The 19,942-nt window shown below is 41.1% G+C and overlaps 1 protein-coding gene across 1 annotated transcript; it reads right to left on the bottom strand.

The window, feature by feature from the left end:
• Nucleotides 1–142: 142 nt before the first annotated feature.
• LOC308676705 (large ribosomal subunit protein eL18) lies at nucleotides 143–18,154 on the bottom strand. The gene is made up of 7 exons (XM_081342696.1): nucleotides 18,096–18,154; nucleotides 14,437–14,523; nucleotides 13,914–14,021; nucleotides 13,340–13,438; nucleotides 3,524–3,647; nucleotides 3,342–3,411; nucleotides 143–1,009 (listed from the first exon to the last, which is right to left on the bottom strand). Exons 1-7 carry the CDS (start codon nucleotides 18,096–18,098, stop codon nucleotides 934–936), a joined length of 567 nt encoding a protein of 188 aa, XP_081198822.1. The 5' UTR covers nucleotides 18,099–18,154; the 3' UTR covers nucleotides 143–933.
• Nucleotides 18,155–19,942: the final 1,788 nt, after the last annotated feature.

Raw genomic sequence — 19,942 nt, 5'->3', positions numbered from 1 at the left:
GCAGCATTCACGTATTAACCCGCACAGTCTGGCAATCCAGTGATTTTATTTCAAAACCTTTCCCGAATTGTTAACATTGTCCTGTTTTCCAGTTTCCTTCCTAGAAATTTTTGGGGACTGGTTTGGCTTTTTTTTTCTCCCCTTTTCCTTTTTTTGTCAAACCTTAACTACTAGTAACTGCCTGGACTAATCCCTAAGGTTTTCTTTGCAACGTTTTCAGTAGTTTGACACTGCATTTTTTTTCCTAGGGCTGAGAGAGTAGTTGGCCCCAGGTCACCAGCTAGCATCCTACCCAAGGCAGGACTTGAACTAAGCCTCTTGTTTTTAGCCTGGTATCTTAACCAGTACTCCAAACTGGTTCCATGCCTCTTTTTATCATCTTGTTCTTTTTAAAGCAAACAGTTGTAGATCTCAGATTCAAGTGTGGTAAATTTCATTCCTTTTTTTTTCAGTCTGTTCTCAGATACTACTGCCTCTAATTCTAGCTCACCAAGGGCTAACAAATTAGTGCTTAAAGACTAGGTTGGCATACTATTTCTAATTTTTTAAAAAAAAAATCTTCCAAGGAAGTCTCTCTCTGCTCTGAAATTTATTGCAATTTCAGAATATTTTTCCCAACTCCCAAAGTGCCGCTGTAAGGACCAAATCCTACTATATGGTCCTTCAACTTTAACTAGCCAACATTTCTACTAAAGTTCTTACAGTAACTGGCTTTTAACCCTGCTTACAATGTGAGTTATTAATTACAGGAGGTAAAGATTTCTTGGGAGAAGAATGTATTTTAAAGACAAGTCTCAAACTCTGTTTTGATTCAACAGATCTTTCTTTCCATGCTGGACTCTGAGCACACAGGCAGACGCTGTCAGAATATTAATTTGAGGCAAAAAAAAATTTTAATAGTCATACTGGGGTTTACATTTTTTATGAAACATTCTAGTTTTTGTAGCCTCGACTGGCACGGCGACCTCGAGCTCGTTCAAATTTCCGCCCCTTGGATCGGACATATGGCCTGGAAAAAGAGAGAAGGGATTTGGGGAGGGGGGGAAGAAGTAAGACAAATGGCCTATTGTTATATCCCACTTTTATGCAGAGGACAGAAAACACGTAAGTGTTCTGAAATTCAAAAAAGCCACAAAATGTGGCTTCCTATTTCTAGCCACTTTTCTTCACTCCCTAATCCAACAGGATTCTCTCTTAAACGGAAAAAGGAGTAACTAGTTTCCAGCTTTCAAATTGTTTAATTTTTAGCTTTTAAAAGGTCCTCTAATTCCAAGAATAAGTATTCAGTGGGACTTTCCTTATTCCTAAAATACTCAGCCAGTAGATAACAGAAAATTATGTAAGAATTGCAGGTCAAACCTGTGAATAAGCTGAGATAGTTCAATGGCTGCAGATATTACAAACCACAATTCATTTTTTCCACATGGTAAGCTTGGGGGGAAAAATCCCTTCACGTATTAACATGAAACAAGTAATTGCAAGTCATAGCTCTTCAATTCATGTTAAGCATCACTTTTTTTAAAGTTACCGCAAAACATACAAATGCAGGAACAGTGATGTATGTAAACATGACATAAAGTTTCCATCCTACTTTCTGGCAAAGCTGGAAGAAGGACTAATATTTTCTGAGGTGATCTAAAAATATAGTGAGATTGGAAGATGAGAAAAAAAATATCTCTTTCAATTGAATTTGAGGCATACCTATTCAGGTATTAATCTCACCGAGTACAAACTTTTTCCCCAAAGAAAAAAAGTAAGCAGAGAATTAAAAGCTTTAATCTAATAATCTGGTTTGGCAAATTATGGATCCTGATAAAGTTTTCTCAGGAATTTAAAGCAGACTCCTCCATTCTGGTACCTATTATTTTTTTATGCCAACTGGGCAAAAATCCTCAGCTCTCATTCTAAGAGCAAATCTTTTGCTGATAACATTGTAAAAGTCTTAAAGAGGAAAGTACTGTTATACACGTAATCCTCAACTTACAGCGGTTGCTGAATGGCCATTTTAAATTATGTGTTTGTAATGCACTCCTGGCTGTCATAAAATGTCATGCCAACAGTCACATGACTGCATTTATGGCGCTCAACTTATTGCTGCAATTCGGACTGGATTTCCACTCAGAAGTCATTAGGATGGTTAAGCTGAGGCGCCCATGTGACTGGAGATGATTTTACAACATTTTTTTGTGATATCATTAGGCGAATCTGCAGCTGTTACGCCAACCTCATGGTCATAAGCGTGAAACCACTCTTCTGAATAGCATATCATGATCGTGTAACTGGGACACTGCAACCAGCTGCAAAGGCAAGCCAATTGCCAAGCACCTAAAGTGCAATCACCCGATGTGTGTGTTGGCCCAACGTTTTTCGACAGCCAGAAATGCTTTACAAACTTGTATTTTCGAAAGGCCACCGAGCAACGTTCTCAAATCTTCCTAATATATTTAATCATTCAGGGAAACTTGAAAATGCCTTCCAATTACAAAGCGTCATCCTGGAGCATTAAGTTAACCGACCTTTTCAGGACAAACTATCGGACTCGGAGTGTTACATGAGCCCAGATTTCCTTGAAAACCTGAAAACAGCCCTTCACAAAGCATCCGTCCTTTAAACAGCCATGATGCCTTTCAGAATGCTCAACACAGCTGCTGCTGCATGCATGGCCTGGAAGATACTTTTTACTTCTGCCTCCCCATTTTGCAGCGTGTCCCTTTTCAATGCTTTCCAAACAAGGTGCACGCAAAGCATCAGAGAGAGAGAGTGGGCCAGATTAGGAGAAGCAAGCAGTAGAGCTAGCGCTTGACTTACAACCATTTGTTTAGTGACCATTCAGTTACAACAGCATTGAAAAAAGTGACTTGTGAACAGTTTTCGCATCACCCTTGCAGCATCCCCATGGTCACATGATCAGAATTGGACCCTTGGCAAGTGACTCATATTTATGACGGTTGCAGTGTCCCGGGGTCAGGTGATCCCCTTTTCTGACCTTCTGACAAGCAAAGTCAATGGGGAAGCCAGATTCACTTAGCAACTGCGTTACTAACTTAACGACTGCAGTGATTCACTTAACAACTGTGGCAAGGAAGGTCATAAAATGGGGCAAAACTCACTCAGCAACTGTTTTGCTTAGCCAACAAGAAATGTTGGGCTCAATTGTGGTCATAAGTCGAGGACTACCCGTACATTTAGAAACCAAAGGTGTTATTGCAGAAGAGTAAGCACTAAGCCAAAGCACAAAGTGGCCGTGATTTTGAACCACCCTCTCTTGACTTTGAAAATCAGACAAAATAGGGTTAAGGGCAAAATGCCCAGAAGAAAACCTAACGGTCTGGAATACTCACTTAGTGTGGCTGTGGGGGGTACCAGGAGCCTTGCCAAAATGCCGATAAACCTGGCGGGCCTTTCTGGGTCCTGCAGAAGGCAAGTTCAGAGAGATCTTTCAAGTCAGGCTGAGAGATCGACAGCACTAAGACCAATAAAAGCTTCCAAACTCTTGAAAGTCTAATGTCCCCTCCCGACTCACCAGAAAGCAAAACAGTTCCCTGGCCTTTAGGGGCAGCCATGGCTAACTGGTCAAAAGTCATGATCTGGCCTCCAGATTTCAGGATGCGTCGGCGGGCTCCCTGTGTGACTCTGAGGGCACAAATCTGGGGAGGAGAAGGAAAAAAAAGTCTGCAACATGAGAATCCTCAAAGCCAACGATTAAAAAAATATAAGTGTAGGCAGCCATCATTACCCACGGGGTCATTCTTTTGATTGTTGTCCCATCTTTATTACTTTAATAATAACTCAAGGCACGAATGTACCTAATACTCCTCCCTCCCTCCCTATTTTCCCCACAACTACTACTTTTTTTTTTTAATCCCATTTATATCCCGCCCTTCTCCGAAGACTCAGGGCGGTTTACAATCTAAGCACAAATCAATGTGCTTAGCAATAGCCTTCATCCTATGTATATGCCTGCTTATTAGGGCTTTCGCCCCCCCCAAGTGGCATTATTACAAAGTCAGCTTATTGCCCCCAACAATCTGGGTCCTCATTTTACCTACCTCGGAAGGATGGAAGGCTGAGTCAACCTTGAGCCTGGTGGGATGCGAACCTGCACTAATTGCAGGCAGCTGGTGTTACTTAAGGAGGCATTAGCCCACTGCTCCACCAAGGCTCCTACTTTGTGAGGTGGATTGGGCCGAGAGTGAGTGAGTGGCTCAAAGTGACCCAGCTGGCTTTTGTGCCTAAGGCAGGACTAAAACTCAACAGTCCTCTGCTTTCTAGCCTGGCTTCTTCAACTGCTGCCCCTAAGTGGCTTATCCACACTTAGAAACTATAAATGAGACCTTGTTCCCCGCAGGAAAAGGTTTTACGTATCCATAATTTTAGATTGAAGGGACGCGGTGGCTCAGTGGGTTAGGACGCTGAGCTTGTCGATCAGAAGGTCGGCAGTTTGGCGGGTCGAATCCCGAGTGCCGCGTAGCAGAGTGAGCGCCTGTTACTCGTCCCAGCTTCTGCCAACCTAGCAGTTCGAAAGCACGTAAAAATGCAAGTAGAAAAATAGGGACCACTACGGTGGGAAGGTAACAGCGTTCCGTGCGCCTTTGGCATCTAGTCATGCCAGCCACATGGCCACGGAGACGTCCTCAGACAAACGCTGGCTCTTCAGCTTTGAAACGGAGATGAGCACCGGCCCCTAGAGTCGGAAACGACTAGCACACATGTGCAGGGGAACCTTTACCTTTTACCTAATTTTAGATTATCTTTTTTTTTAATTGAAAAGTTTTAAAATACATTTTATCTTTAACAATCCCCCCCTCCCCCTCCCCTACCTATCCCTCCCTACCCCTCCCCCCCTTTCCCCCCTCCCCCCCCCCCCCCCGACTTCCCAGAGCTAAGTACAGGGTATAAAAACAAAGAACAATCATAAACATCCATATGCTACCAACAATAAATTCTTAAATCTATCACTCTCTAGCTCATATACAGGGAGTGCAGAATTATTAGGCAAATGAGTATTTTGACCACATCATCCTCTTTATGCATGTTGTCTTACTCCAAGCTGTATAGGCTCGAAAGCCTACTACCAATTAAGCATATTAGGTGATGTGCATCTCTGTAATGAGAAGGGGTGTGGTCTAATGACATCAACACCCTGTATCAGGTGTGCATAATTATTAGGCAACTTCCTTTCCTTTGGCAAAATGGGTCAAAAGAAGGACTTGACAGGCTCAGAAAAGTCAAAAATAGTGAAATATCTTGCAGAGGGATGCAGCACTCTTAAAATTGCAAAGCTTCTGAAGCGTGATCATCGAACAATCAAGCGTTTCATTCAAAATAGTCAACAGGGTCGCAAGAAGCGTGTGGAGAAACCAAGGCGCAAAATAACTGCCCATGAACTGAGAAAAGTCAAGCGTGCAGCTGCCAAGATGCCACTTGCCACCAGTTTGGCCATATTTCAGAGCTGCAACATCACTGGAGTGCCCAAAAGCACAAGGTGTGCAATACTCAGAGACATGGCCAAGGTAAGAAAGGCTGAAAGACGACCACCACTGAACAAGACACACAAGCTGAAACGTCAAGACTGGGCCAAGAAATATCTCAAGACTGATTTTTCTAAGGTTTTATGGACTGATGAAATGAGAGTGAGTCTTGATGGGCCAGATGGATGGGCCCGTGGCTGGATTGGTAAAGGGCAGAGAGCTCCAGTCCGACTCAGACGCCAGCAAGGTGGAGGTGGAGTACTGGTTTGGGCTGGTATCATCAAAGATGAGCTTGTGGGGCCTTTTCGGGTTGAGGATGGAGTCAAGCTCAACTCCCAGTCCTACTGCCAGTTTCTGGAAGACACCTTCTTCAAGCAGTGGTACAGGAAGAAGTCTGCATCCTTCAAGAAAAACATGATTTTCATGCAGGACAATGCTCCATCACACGCGTCCAAGTACTCCACAGCGTGGCTGGCAAGAAAGGGTATAAAAGAAGGAAATCTAATGACATGGCCTCCTTGTTCACCTGATCTGAACCCCATTGAGAACCTGTGGTCCATCATCAAATGTGAGATTTACAAGGAGGGAAAACAGTACACCTCTCTGAACAGTGTCTGGGAGGCTGTGGTTGCTGCTGCACGCAATGTTGATGGTGAACAGATCAAAACACTGACAGAATCCATGGATGGCAGGCTTTTGAGTGTCCTTGCAAAGAAAGGTGGCTATATTGGTCACTGATTTGTTTTTGTTATGTTTTTGAATGTCAGAAATGTATATTTGTGAATGTTGAGATGTTATATTGGTTTCACTGGTAAAAATAAATAATTGAAATGGGTATATATTTGTTTTTTGTTAAGTTGCCTAATAATTATGCACAGTAATAGTCACCTGCACACACAGATATCCCCCTAAAATAGCTATAACTAAAAACAAACTAAAAACTACTTCCAAAAATATTCAGCTTTGATATTAATGAGTTTTTTGGGTTCATTGAGAACATGGTTGTTGTTCAATAATAAAATTAATCCTCAAAAATACAACTTGCCTAATAATTCTGCACTCCCTGTAAGATAACTACAAACAATACTAATATTTCATATAGAGAGAGAAAAAAAAAGAAAATAGAAAGGAAGACTTATTCAAATGCTAAGTGAAACCTTTTAGTCCCGTATTTCTTCTGGATATATTCAATCCATTTTTTCCACTCCATAATATAACGTTCTTGCGAATGATCTTTCAAATAAGCCGAAATCTTTGCCATTTCTGCCAGGTCAGAAACCTTTAAAGCCCATTCTTCTATAGTCGGCAGTTCCTCCTTCTTCCAATACTGACCTATTAAAAGTCTTGCTGCTGTAACTAAATTTAACATCAACTTAGTGTCCACAACAGTAGCATCTGTAATTATACCCAACAAAAAGAATTGCGGACAAAACTTTATCTTTTGCTTGAAGATCTTCTGCATATTCCACCAAATTTTTATCCAAAAAGCCTTGACCTTTTTACAAGTCCACCATATGTGAAAATATGTTGCATCTTCACCACCACACCTCCAGCATTTTGGCTGATAGTTCGGATACATACTTGCAAGCTTTTTAGGATCTAAATGCCATCTATAAAACATTTTATAAAAGTTCTCTCTTAAGTTTTGAGCTTGTGTAAATTTTACGTTCCTCACCCAGATCTTTTCCCACGTATCCATTGTAATAACTTCTTGGATGTTCTGGGCCCATTTTATCATACAGTCTTTAACCAGTTCTGTTTCTGAATCAATTTCTATCAATGCAAGATATATCCGTTTGATATGTGCTGGACCCTGATTTCTAATTTGCTTTATCAAATTTTCATCAGTCATTGTAAAACCAGTTTTCTGATCTTCTTTCCACCTGGCCCGTAATTGAGTATATTGAAACCAGGTTTGAACAATCTTCTCATCTTGCAAGAAATTATACGATTTTAAACACCATACACTTCTTTCCAAGCTTAAAATCTCCTTATACGTGGTCACGTCATGTTTGAAACCAACATTTATGTTTTCTATTGCGTGTTTTGGAATTGCCCACAATGGTATCTTACAGTCTAACTTGTATCTATACTTCTTCCAAACTCTCAACAATGCCTGTCTTAAAATATGCACTTTAAACACATTATCTACCTTCTTATCATACAACAAATATGCATGCCAGCCAAATAACAAGTCGTGGCCCTCAAGATTTAATAATCTCTCTTGTGTCAAATTAATCCAATCACTTATCCCTGCTAACGCAGCAGCTTCATAATATAATTTAAAATTAGGCATTTTAAGACCACCTCTTTCACGAGTATCCTGCATAATCTTAAGTTTAACTCGTGGCCTTTTCCCTGCCCAAACAAATTTATTGATACCCCGTTGCCATTCTTCCAAATTAGAATCTTTCTTAAGAACCGGTATCATTTGAAATAAGAATAAAAATTTAGGCAGGACATTCATTTTCACTGCTGCGATTCTTCCCAACAAAGACAATTGCAATTTTTCCCAACTCTCCATTTCTTTTTGAATTTTACCCCATAGTTTTTCAGAGTTATTTTTATATAACTTTGTATTAGAGGGTGACAAAAACACCCCCAAATATTTGACCCTTTTAGCAATCTCAAATCCAGTTAATCCTTCTAAAAGAGCCTTTTGCGATACTGTCATATTTTTGGCCAGAATTTTAGTTTTTTGTGCATTAACTTTAAATCCAGAAACCCTCCCATATTGCATTATTATCTCCATCAGGTCCACAACAGAATTTTCTGGCTGGGTCACTGTAACAACCAGATCGTCTGCGAACGCCCTCAATCTATAATCCTGATCTCTAATTTGTATACCCTTAATTCTTTCCGAACTCCGTATTTTTACTAATAATATCTCCAATGTTAACACAAATAGTAAAGGCGATAACGGACACCCTTGCCTTGTGCCCTTCTCAATATTACATGCTTCAGTCAAACTATTGTTAACTATTATTCGGGCAGTTTGTTTTTGATATAATGCCCTAATTGGTTGCAAAAATTTATCCCCAAAATTCATTTTATCTAAAACTTTCATCAAAAATTGCCAATTCAATTGATCAAAAGCTTTTTCAGCATCTAAAAAAATTAGCGCCGCAGGGATCTGGTTGTTCCTTTCCAAAAACTCTAACACATCAACTATATGCCTCACATTATTTTTCATTTGCCTACCACTAATAAACCCAGTTTGATCCCCATGAATCACCTGTTGCAGAACCCTCATCAATCTGTTAGCCAACACCTTAGCAAATATTTTATAATCTGTATTTAAAAGTGATATCGGTCTATAGTTTTTAACTTGAGTAACATCTTGATCTTCCTTCGGAATCAAAGAGATAAAAGCAGTTCTCCAAGACGGAGGCACCTTTCCCCCTCTCTGAATTGTCTGAAACAGTTCCTTTAACGGCTTTATCAACTCCATTTGTAAATTTTTATAGTAAACCGCAGTCAAACCATCCGTACCTGGCACTTTATCCAACTTCAATTCCTTAATTGCTATAAGAATTTCTTCTTCTGTTATCAACTGGTTAATCTCCTCTTTTTGTGCTTGCGTAAGAACCGGGATGCTAGCATTCTCCAAATATACATCAATGTCTTTTTCATTAATCTTTTCCTTAGCATATAATTTAGAATAAAAATCCACAAAGGCTTCCTTAATAAGATCCTGTTGAAACACAACCTTTCCCTTATGTTCAATTTTATCTATATTAGAAGCCCTTTGCTTTTTCCTTAGTCTATAAGCTAGCCATCTACCTGGCTTATTAGCATTGCAAAAAGTATTATGCCTAGCAAACCGCAAGTTGGTTGCCACTTGATCAGCCATCAATTTATTGAATTGTCCTCTTAATAGCTTAATAACCTCCTTAGTCTTCACATCTGATGGGTTCAAAATTAAGACCTTTTCTTTTTCCCTAATTTCATTCTCCAATTCTTTCCTTCTGGCTTCCAAAGTACGTCTGTATTTATTATTCATATATATCAACACCCCTCTCATGTAGGCCTTGCTAGCATCCCAAACCATGTCCATAGAAGTATCCTTATTCATATTAATTTCAAAAAAATCCTTCATCCGCTGTTTACATTCTTCCACATTTCTCTGATTTCTAAACAAATTCTCATTTACGCGCCACGAGCGCCTATCCCTATTGTCCTTATTGATCTCTAACCAAACTGGACTATAGTCCGAAATAGTCCTTGCACAAATCTTTACCTTCTTAATCCTAGAAAAAAAATCATTAGTCAGCAAAATAAAATCAATCCTAGAAAAAGATTGATGTCTGTCAGAAAAAAAAGTATAATCCTTTTCATGTAGGTGTATGTCACGCCAAATATCTCTCAATTCCAAGTCGTCCTTCATTTCAAAAAAAGATTTAGGCAATCTGGCATGACTCGGAGCACGCTTAAAAGAACCAGCCTTGTCCATCTGTACATCCAATACACCATTCCAGTCCCCCATAAAAATAAACGATTTGTAATCCAATTGAGTAAGCTTTGTATGAAGTGAACTAAAAAAATCAGCTTGTTGTTGATTAGGAGCATACAGTCCAACTAAAAGCGTTTTTTTACCTTCTAACAACAAATCTATCATGACATATCTTCCTTGCTTATCTACTTCAATTAATTCCGCTGTTAGAGTACTTTTAACGTAGACAACCACTCCATTTTTCTTATTCATCGCAGAAGCAACAAATTGCGTGCCCAACCTTGAGTTCGATAAATACTTTTGGTCCATAACCCTAATATGCGTTTCTTGCAAACATATAACATCAATCTTAAATTGTTTTAAATATTGAAAAACTTTCTTTCTCTTCTGTGGTGAGTTTAATCCATTGACATTCCAGGTTAGGAATTTAGTCGCCATGCGTGGCATCCCGAAGCTTTTGGAGCACATCTTTAATAGCCCCTATATTTTCTTTGGGCCGCGCTCCTCCCACAGCTTCACTATAAGTACGCTTTGAGAGTTCCATAAACTTCTGCTGGTCTTGCTCTTGTACTTGTCTTGCTCGTTTTACAGCGGCGCGCGTCAACCTCTGCTCTTCAGCAGCCGCCAATGAAGCTGTAGTTTGATCCCCTCCAGCACCATTCTCCTCTGTCTGTCCACCTTCAGCCTCTTGAGGTTTTCCCTCTCCAGATCCCTTTGCAGCTTCCAGGAGTGATAGAGGGGTTGCTTTTAAAACGTTGTAGAAATCACGCGCCTGAATCACAGTAACCAGACGATATCTTTTACCTTCGTGCATCACCACCAATCCAACTGGAATCTCCCATCTAAACTTAATATCACGTTGCTTAAGTTCCTGTACGAGAAATGCAAAATCCTTCCTTCTCCTTAAAATCTTTGGAGGAATTTCTTTTAGAACCAGCACTTCTTGCTCAGCAACAACTTTAGTATCATAAGCAGCTTGAATAACTTCATCTCTAGTTGCTCTCTTTGTAAAATAGACCACCACATCTCTAGGTAACTTCCTCTGCCTTGCAATCCATGAATTTACACGAAAAACTTTATCCATACATCCCTCTATTTCAGATGCTGGCTGGCCCAATACTGCTTCCAAAGCCTCAGAAATCAGCTGCTTTAGGTCTTCTTTAGGATTCTCTTTTAAGCCCCTGATTCTAATAGCATACTGCATCTGATGATACTGGACAAGACTCAATTCTCCGTCCATTTTATCCCTTAAATTTTCATTCTCCAGTACCTTTACTTCTAATATAGTGTTCTTTTGACTAAGATCCTCCATTTTTTCTTCCAAACATTGCACACATTCAGCCACGCTTTCCACTGTAGACAAGATGTCTACCCTCATTGCACTAAACTTCTCGTTAAGCTTCTCTTCCATCCTCTCCTCCAATTTCTCCATTTTCTCCTCCAACTTTACCATCTTATCATCCAGCATTTCTGACATTACCTGGGATTGCTTTGCAAAGGCATCTTGTAAGTCCTTAAGCGTCAATGCCACAGGAGGTGCAGGAAGAAGCAGAGCTTGCAACGATGTCTGTTGCACCGGGGAAGTTCCCGCACTCCGAAGAACTTTAGAGGAAGATTTAGCCGCCATCTTTCTTCACTTTCACTTGTTGCGCACTTTCACTTTAAGTTTATAAAGTCCATTAAGCTAGAGAGTAAGAATAAAAGTCCTCTTCACCTTAACCTCCTGTACCGCTCTGCCTGCTCCTTTTACTCCAAAGTCTTTCCTTCTGGCAGGGGTGGTCGCAAACGCCTGGCTCCGCTCCAAAAATCCCGGAGCAGAGACGCTAAACAGCTGGGAGCAACCCAGGCTACGGGGGAGTTCAATCCTTCAGCCGCCCAAGCTTTCAGCTCAGGCGGCCCCGGAGAACTCAACCCCTACCTGGGGCCTCACCCCCTCCTCTTCTCCCGAGGAGGGGGCTTCAAATCCACCTAAACAGCTGATCGGCGCTGTTTTAGGTGGAAAAACTCAGCTGTGAAGCGGACAGCCCGAAACGGCTATCTTCGGCGCCGCGCCGCCACCGGAAGTCCTAATTTTAGATTATCTTGCATATGGATAAAATGGGAACAAGCTTGTGCACATGTGTAACAAACATTTTTTACTGTTTCCATTATAGTAACAGATAGGAATTGAACCCCCGCAAACGATATAAGACATTTCTATTTACAATCTCACCTACATCTCAGTACATTTAATCAATTGACTACAACGAGAAGCTCAATGATTAGTCAGGAAGCCAAAGTTCGGAATATTAAAAATATTTTAAAGGAAAGTGCTCATAAAAATTGCATTTCTGCTTTGGGTAGAATCAGCAGCAAAGCAATTTATCTAAAAAAAAACAAGCCTTCCAATCTCTCAAGCGCAACGCTTTCATCAATGATTCAAACTCCATTCAGATGTTCTTATGATGGAGAACTGGAACACTGTATTTACTGAACATACACGCCGCCTTTTTGCATATAGCAAGGCTTTTCAACCAGTGGTATGGGTACCACCTGTGGTACATTGGCACCTGGCAGGTTGTACGTGACCATCCTAGAAAAGTGGTAGCGGGGGAGGGGAATGAGCTGAAGCAGTGGAAGCACCGCACAAGCCTGAGCGAGAGACGGCTGGAGCTGCAGTGCTGTCAGGGCTCAGCGGAAGCGCCAGGATCAGCGCCAGGCTCCAGCTGGAGCTCGGTGCTGATCCTGCCGCTTCTGCTGAGCCCAGAAGAAGCACCGATTAGCTGGAATGTTGCAGCATCTCCAGGGTCTTGTGATTTACATTCAGATGCTTGGCAACTGATTCATGACGGTCACAGTGTCCCAGGGTCATGTGAAGTGACCAAACCTTGCTGCAACCACCCAGCAGATGGGGGGAATAAAAACCAAACCAAACACACACACACACACACACACACACACACACCCCACCCACCCACTGCCAATCCTCAACAGAATTGCTCACAACAATGAAAACCTCCGACAGGAGCAAGAGCACCACTGGCTGGGCAGTGTACCTGCCGAGCAGGCAGGTGTCTTGCTCAGCTGTGGCCTGGGGGGCACTTTTTTCAATGCCACTGTAACTTCAAACAGTCACTAAGTGAACTGTTGTAAGTCGACTACCTGTACTTCATCACTTTTTCCCTTTTTTTTTTGGTCATCAGGTTTTCGACACCTTGCTGGGCGACTGGTGGTACTCGGATGTTGCCATATCCTAAAAGTGGCACAATGGGTGAAAAGGTTGAAAAGCCCTGGCATATAGTTCTGTATTTACTGTACTCTCCTGTATATTGTATTTTCCTCTAGTTTATGATATTTGAGCTGTTAAGAAATCCACCCATCCCTTGCTCTACGTCCCTTCCCATCCGAAGAGTTACTCGGCCACCAGTCAGGATACCTTCAGTTTGGGAATTTCCTGGATGCGAACATCATCCGTCACTGTGCCCACCACGACGGCTGTTTTGTTCTCCCGCCCTTGGAGCTTCATTTTACGGATCTAGAGAATAAGAGAGTGATCAAGTTAGCCTGCCTGCCCTGACCAATTTGTCTTTATGGTCCTTTAGCAGCGTTGCTTTTTAGCTAAAATCCACCCTAATCAGGAGGGGAATGTCGCTGTGCTGAGCTGCGTTGTTTTCCTGCAGACATTTCTAGTTGGATGATGAAAGGTCTGCAGGAAAACTGAGCCTCAGAGAGCACCAAGCGCGCCGAGTTAATAACATTCCCTTCTATCGGAATATTACCAGCATTCGCCTCTTTGAGCTCATCGCTATACCAACTTCTTTTCTTTTTTTTCTCTATTTGGTTAAAGCCACAGCAGAGGTGGCATCACTTATTCTTTCAACAGGATAGGAACAAGGACGACGACAACAAAGCATAGTTAAAGCAAAGAGAAAAGACTAAAACTGGCAGGGGGGGAACGGAAGGACCAAGAAATAGAAAAGCGATAAGAGAATTGAAGAGTCTGCACTTACCAACCGCGACACAGACAATGGAGGCCGGTTGGTGCGGCTCATGAATAGCCGTTTGAGTATCACCTTGTTGAATTTGGCATTGGTCCGGCGAGCCAGGAATCTGTAGAGCTGAGAGGGTGGAAATTAAACCTCCAAACAGACTCCATTATTCTCTCACCCTGCCCCAAGGTATCTAGAAATTAGCCTCAAATTTAGAGCATTTTATAGCAACCTGATTCAATATATGACCTTTGCAAACGAAACAGAAGTCCACGCTTTCCTCAAATATCACCACAAAGAGCCCATTGTCTCCTAATATCAGCTGGATCGTGAGGAAAGAGGTGCATTGCCCAATGAAGTGTCTAAAATTAAACCCAAATATTGCTAATAGATTTCCGAGCAACTAAGGATCGTATCATGCAAAAGTGATCGATGACGACACCTAGAATCTTTATACACACAGTACATTGCTGTCAAGTGTAACCCGCCCCCCAATACCCATGCATTTGTATTTTTTCATGTAAATGCAAAACTTAGGTCTCACCTTTACTAAGAGACGAAGATAAATATCCTGACTCTTGGGCTCCTTACGCCGAACCTTACGGTCCTTGTTGTGGCGAATGTCAATTCCCTGGTGACAAATAAAGAGAAATGTTCAGGTTAATGGAAATATCATATATATGCCCTTTCCCTGACAAATAAACAAAAAAATATCTTTTTTATATTTTGGCATTACGTTTATTATATAAACTTCTGGTGTCAAATAGGGGTTTAGCTTGGACAAGATCGAAGTGCCCTAAAACAGAGGTTTCCCCAACCTTTTGGGCACCAGGGACCGCTTCCGTGGAGAGAGGTTTTTCCTTGGACCGGAGGGGTGTGTGGTTTCATGTATTGCCTGCATCCCATGGATGGGGCTTTGCTTGTTTGTGCAGACCGGATTCTGGCATGCCATGGCCCGGTGCCAGTCCATGGACCGGGGGTTGGGGATCCCTGCTCTAAAAGACTCTAATCAGGATCTGCAAAAAAATCAGGGACTGCTGCCAGAGCAGAAATCCCAATACCCCAAAACGTCTGATACGTTTGCATCAAAATCTACTCTCCAGGTACAACATCATCAAGTCTATAAGGAATGCAGTGGCTCACATGTTAAGGACACTGGGCTGACAACTTGAAAGCCCACATTTGAAGCCCTGAGTGTTGCTGTGTGACAGGGTAAGCTCCCATCATTCACTCTAGCTCCTGCCAACCTTGCAGTTTTGAAAGCATGAAAATGCGAGTAAATAAAGAGATGCCACTTTGGTGGGCTCATGAAAGGAGTCCCCAACTGGGCATCCCCCAGGAATGCTGATGTCACTGGCTCATCCTGATCAGAAGCACTTTGGTGCTTCCGATATGGAAGTTTAGTACAATTAGCTGGTAGTCTATGAAAAATCTCAAGACTCTGGAGAATATTAGTTTTGCTTACGTATACGGGTAGGCTTACGACCATAATTGAGCCCACCAAAATTTCTGTTGCAAAGTGAGATAGTTGTTAGCTTTGCCCCATTTTACGATCTTTCCTGCCATAGTTGTTAAGTGAATCACTGCTGTTTAGTAACACGGTTGTTAAGTGAATCCGACTTCCCTGTGGTCTTTGTCAGAAGGTTGCAAAGGGGGATCACATGACCTCAGGACACTGCAACCATCGTAAATGTGAGTCAGTTGCCAAGCGTCTGAATTTTGATCACTTGACCATCAAGATTCTGCAAAGGTGTTAAGTGTGAAAATGGTAGTAAGTCCATTTTTTCAGTGCCGTTGTAACTTTTGAACGGTCAATAAATAAACCGCTGTATGTCAAGAACTACCTTAACTATAAGATCTGTGTAAGCATATATAAAATTGCACCGTGAATGACATTCTCTCCTGTAGGGTTAGGGTCAGATATGTATGTAAAACTAAATGAACAAAATGTAAACGACATTAGAATGATACACGGCACAACAGCAATAGACATTCAGCCACGTTGCACCATACTATCCCTATTATGCTGTGTCACATAAGTAGCTATTAGTCCTTTTTTTTAGATAAATGCCAGAGTTATTCAGACTTATTTTATCTATATCCATTACTATCTGACCCAGTGTTTCTCAACCTCAAGAACTTTTAAGATGCATGGACTTCAACTTCCAGAATTCCCCAATCAGATGCTGGCTGGGGAATTCTGAGATCTGAAGTCCACCAATCTTAAAATTGTTGGGTGTGAGAAACATCAATTTGACTCATCTGCTCTGTCCCAATGAATACAGCCAGGTACCACAACAAAAAAAAGAGGTTTGGGGAGGGGTTTTTTTGAGTTTCGCAATTCTATTTAGTATTGATAGATTTACATACTATTTAATAATTGCATTTCTTTAGAAATTACTCTTGAGTTTTGTTTAGCGGTTCAGGCATTAGGATAGAAATCTGGAAGACAGGTGACTTTGGCCTGTCATTCTCTCAGCCCTAGGAAACACACACACAGGTAAATAGGTGACTACAATAAACCAAACTGAACTATGCTAGAATTATACTACTACTGTTGGATGGAACAATGGATGGAAACTAATCAAGGCAATGGATGAAAAGTAATCAAGGAGAGAAGCAACCTGGAACTATGGAGAAACTTACCAACAGTGAGAACAATTAACCAGGGGAACAGCTTGCCTCTAGAATTTGTGGCTGCTCCATCACTGGAGGTTTTGAAGAGACTGGACAGCCACTTGTCTGAAATGGTATACTCGTCTCCTGCTTGAGTAGGAGGTTGGACTAGAAGACCTCCAAGGTCCCTTCCAGTTCTATTCCATTCTATTCCTATAGCTTTGCATCAACTAATTCATAGGGGGAAATGTGCTGTTTGAAACAGTGTTCGAGACACCATGTGAATAATTGAGTACATTTCATATATTATATATTAATATATTTATATTTATATTTTTATATTTGGAGGATTGGAAGATGAACTTGTACATATATATATATGTGTGTGTGTGTGTGTGTGTGTGTGTGTGTGTGTGTGTGTGTGTGTAAATTTTAGATTACACAAATATGAGCTGTCACTGTTGTGACTACTGCCTGTCGATGGCCTTCGGTTAGGCCGAAACAGGAAATAAAGATTTGTCCCATGTTTGGGGCCTAGCAAGGTAATCTAAATAGTTAACAAGCATTTTATATATATATATATATATATATATATATATATATATATATATATATATATATATATATATATATATATATATATATATATATATATATATATATACACACACACACACACACACACACACACACACATACAAATGCTTGTTAACTATTAGATTACCTTGCTAAGGCCCCAAACATATATATATATACACACACACACACACACACACACACATAAGTACAAGTTCATCTTCCAATCCTCCAAGCCATTCAACCTAGATTGATCTTCTTCGTTTAGCTGGGTGTTCCTCTCAAATTATAGACTGTATTCTCTATGTTCACCCTTCACGTTTATCTACATTTCATGACGAAGAGACCCATCCCCATCCGTTTTCACTACAGTACCAGTATCAGGTTTAGTCACCATTTTTGAAAGAGTTTTCCCTTGTCCTATGCTGTAATTTATTCCTATGTGCAGAAAAGTCGCTTTACCTATTGCTACTACACTGTGCATAACAGATCTCGTTGGATCCTACGCCTCTCAGTTTGCTCAAACAAAGGACGGACACAAAGCAACAACAAAAGACAAGTCTTTTATTCTACTAACGCTCTTTTGTAACAGTCAGATGGGACCAAAAACTACACTCTTCCCAAAATAACGTCATGTTTTAGAGGACAAATTTTTGCGACCCCAGGCTGCCCGTTTTTCATCTGATGTTAACTTTCTTACCACACCAAAGTAACGAGATGACACTTATGAATTCAACTCGGGCTATGAATTCAACTTCGAGCCTTCCTCTGCCCGATCTTTAGGAGAGCCCGCAAACTGGGAGCTTCCTTAGGCCCGAACTCCCAACCTGCAAACAACGGCCGCCCTCTGCGTGCAGGCCTCCCTAGTATCGGGGTTCAATCCTGCCCCCCCCCCCAGAACGTGTGTGTTTACCACTTTACCACCACAACACAACCTGCTGTCCAGGCTGCTTCCCCGGAGAAGATTACAACCGATTCAACAGCCCGGTTCCCTTCCCTCTCAATTCTTACCATGGTGGCGTCGACAACCGCCGGAAGAAAGAGACCGGAAGAAGCCGCCGACGCGCAAAGAACTATGGGAACGAAAGGATGAGGCAGGGGAAACGGGTAAGTCTCTCTCTCTCTCTCTCTGGTGATGTTATGACCGCGCACGTAATGTAAAGGCGATGTAGAGCGACGTTCCTTTGTCAAGAAAGCACGATTCCGGGTTAACTTTCTGATTAATTATATCTCGTTAGAGAGATAAGTAACTCTTCGATATCGGTTGAAACTTGGTTATGGCCGATCAACCCGATAAGTGTTGTTTTCACTGAAGCTTTGTGGGATGAACCTACATGCATATCACACCTTTTGGAAAAGCAACAAAGAAGCAGAAAATATAAAAGATATAGTAACCCATCTTCCCCTCAATTAAAGCAAGAAAAGGAAAGAGGAATAAATAGTTAAAATCTATTTTTTCTGTCTCCTATATTTTCATTGTAAGAGAACAATAATATTAGGCTACTATAGCCAAAAATCAAAATGAATTTTCAGACAAATTTTCTAAAAAGATCCACATTCCTGCAATTTTTCAGAATAGGATAAATTCTAATTCCATCACAATGGCCTCAGTCTTCTCTTTCATCTTCATGAAAGAAGAAATTATTTTTCCAATTGATTGCATCATTCATGCTCTTTTTTACCACCACCAACCACTTGGTGTACTCTTTTTTTTATTTAGTTCACATTCATTCATTCTGGCTACTGTACTCTCAAATACTTTTCTTACACACCTCATTCACCTGGCTTTCAACTTACTTTTATATTTGTACTGATATACCCACCTGTCAGATAAGCAGGCAAAAGCATGTTTTTATATTTATTTCTGCCTTTATTGTTTTTATAAATAACTCAAGGCAGCAAACCAACACAATACTCCCCATTCCTATTTTTCCCACAACTGTGTGAGGTGAGTTGGATTGAGAGAAGGTGATTGGCCCAAAGCCACCCAGCCCATTTCATGCCTAAGGCAGGACTAGAACTCAGTTTCCTGGTGATTTGCCCAGTCATTTGGCCAGCTTTCATGCCTAAGGTGAGACTAGAACTCACCATCTCCTACTGATTTGTCCAATGTCACCTAGCCAGCTTTCACGCCTAAGGTGGGACTAAAATTCACACTCTTGTTTCTAGCTTGTGTCTTAACCACTAGACCAGGCGTAGGCAACCTCGGCTCTTTTATGGCTCATGGACTTTGACTCCCAGAATTCCTGAGTCAGCTATGGCTATAAAAGAGCCAAGGTTGCCTACCCCTGCGCTAGACCAAACTGTCTCTCATTAGACATGTTCATTGGATACAGCCATTTGCCTTTCTTTCAACACTGATTATTTGCCACAGAGCACATAATGCTCATAACCTTTCTACCACCACAGTCCTTTAAGTATTAGTGGTGATATATGAGGATTATGCCTTTAAGAACAGTTGTTAGTCAGCTGATACCTGGTCCATCACCTGATCTTAATATGCCTAATTTCTGTTTATGTTAACAATATATCTTTCCGTAGGTGCTCAGTGTTGTTTTAGGTGCCCTTGTTGCTATGTGCATGCATAACTGACTTCTGTGAATAAAAGATTTATTTACCATCCGGAATTACTTGATTGTGAATTCATCAGGCTAGATAATGAGATAGATAAGAGCAAGCGACTTCTGAAAAACTTTGTCAAAAAAAATGAAGAGGCTTGTCCAGGAAGTTTCTGAGAATTGAGCACAGTTGAACAGAAGAAGAAAAAAAGAATATGGGCCCTACAGTTTACTAAGTCTATATATTTTAGTTGTGAGCTTACACTGTAATTATTGTACAAATTTTGGATGTTTTACAAG

This window comes from Vipera berus (genome assembly GCF_964194415.1).
Source record: "Vipera berus genome assembly, chromosome: W".
Lineage (NCBI taxonomy): Eukaryota > Metazoa > Chordata > Lepidosauria > Squamata > Viperidae > Vipera > Vipera berus.
Note: the sequence above shows the minus strand (reverse complement) of the source record. Positions and strands in the feature narration are given on the sequence as shown.

Coding starts and splice junctions, on each gene's coding strand:
- LOC308676705 (XM_081342696.1), bottom strand. Junction 13,439..13,913: donor CATTGTCTGTGTCGCGGTTG/GTAAGTGCAGAC, acceptor CTTATTCTCTAG/ATCCGTAAAATGAAGCTCCA. Junction 3,412..3,523: donor GGGAACTGTTTTGCTTTCTG/GTGAGTCGGGAG, acceptor TGCCTTCTGCAG/GACCCAGAAAGGCCCGCCAG.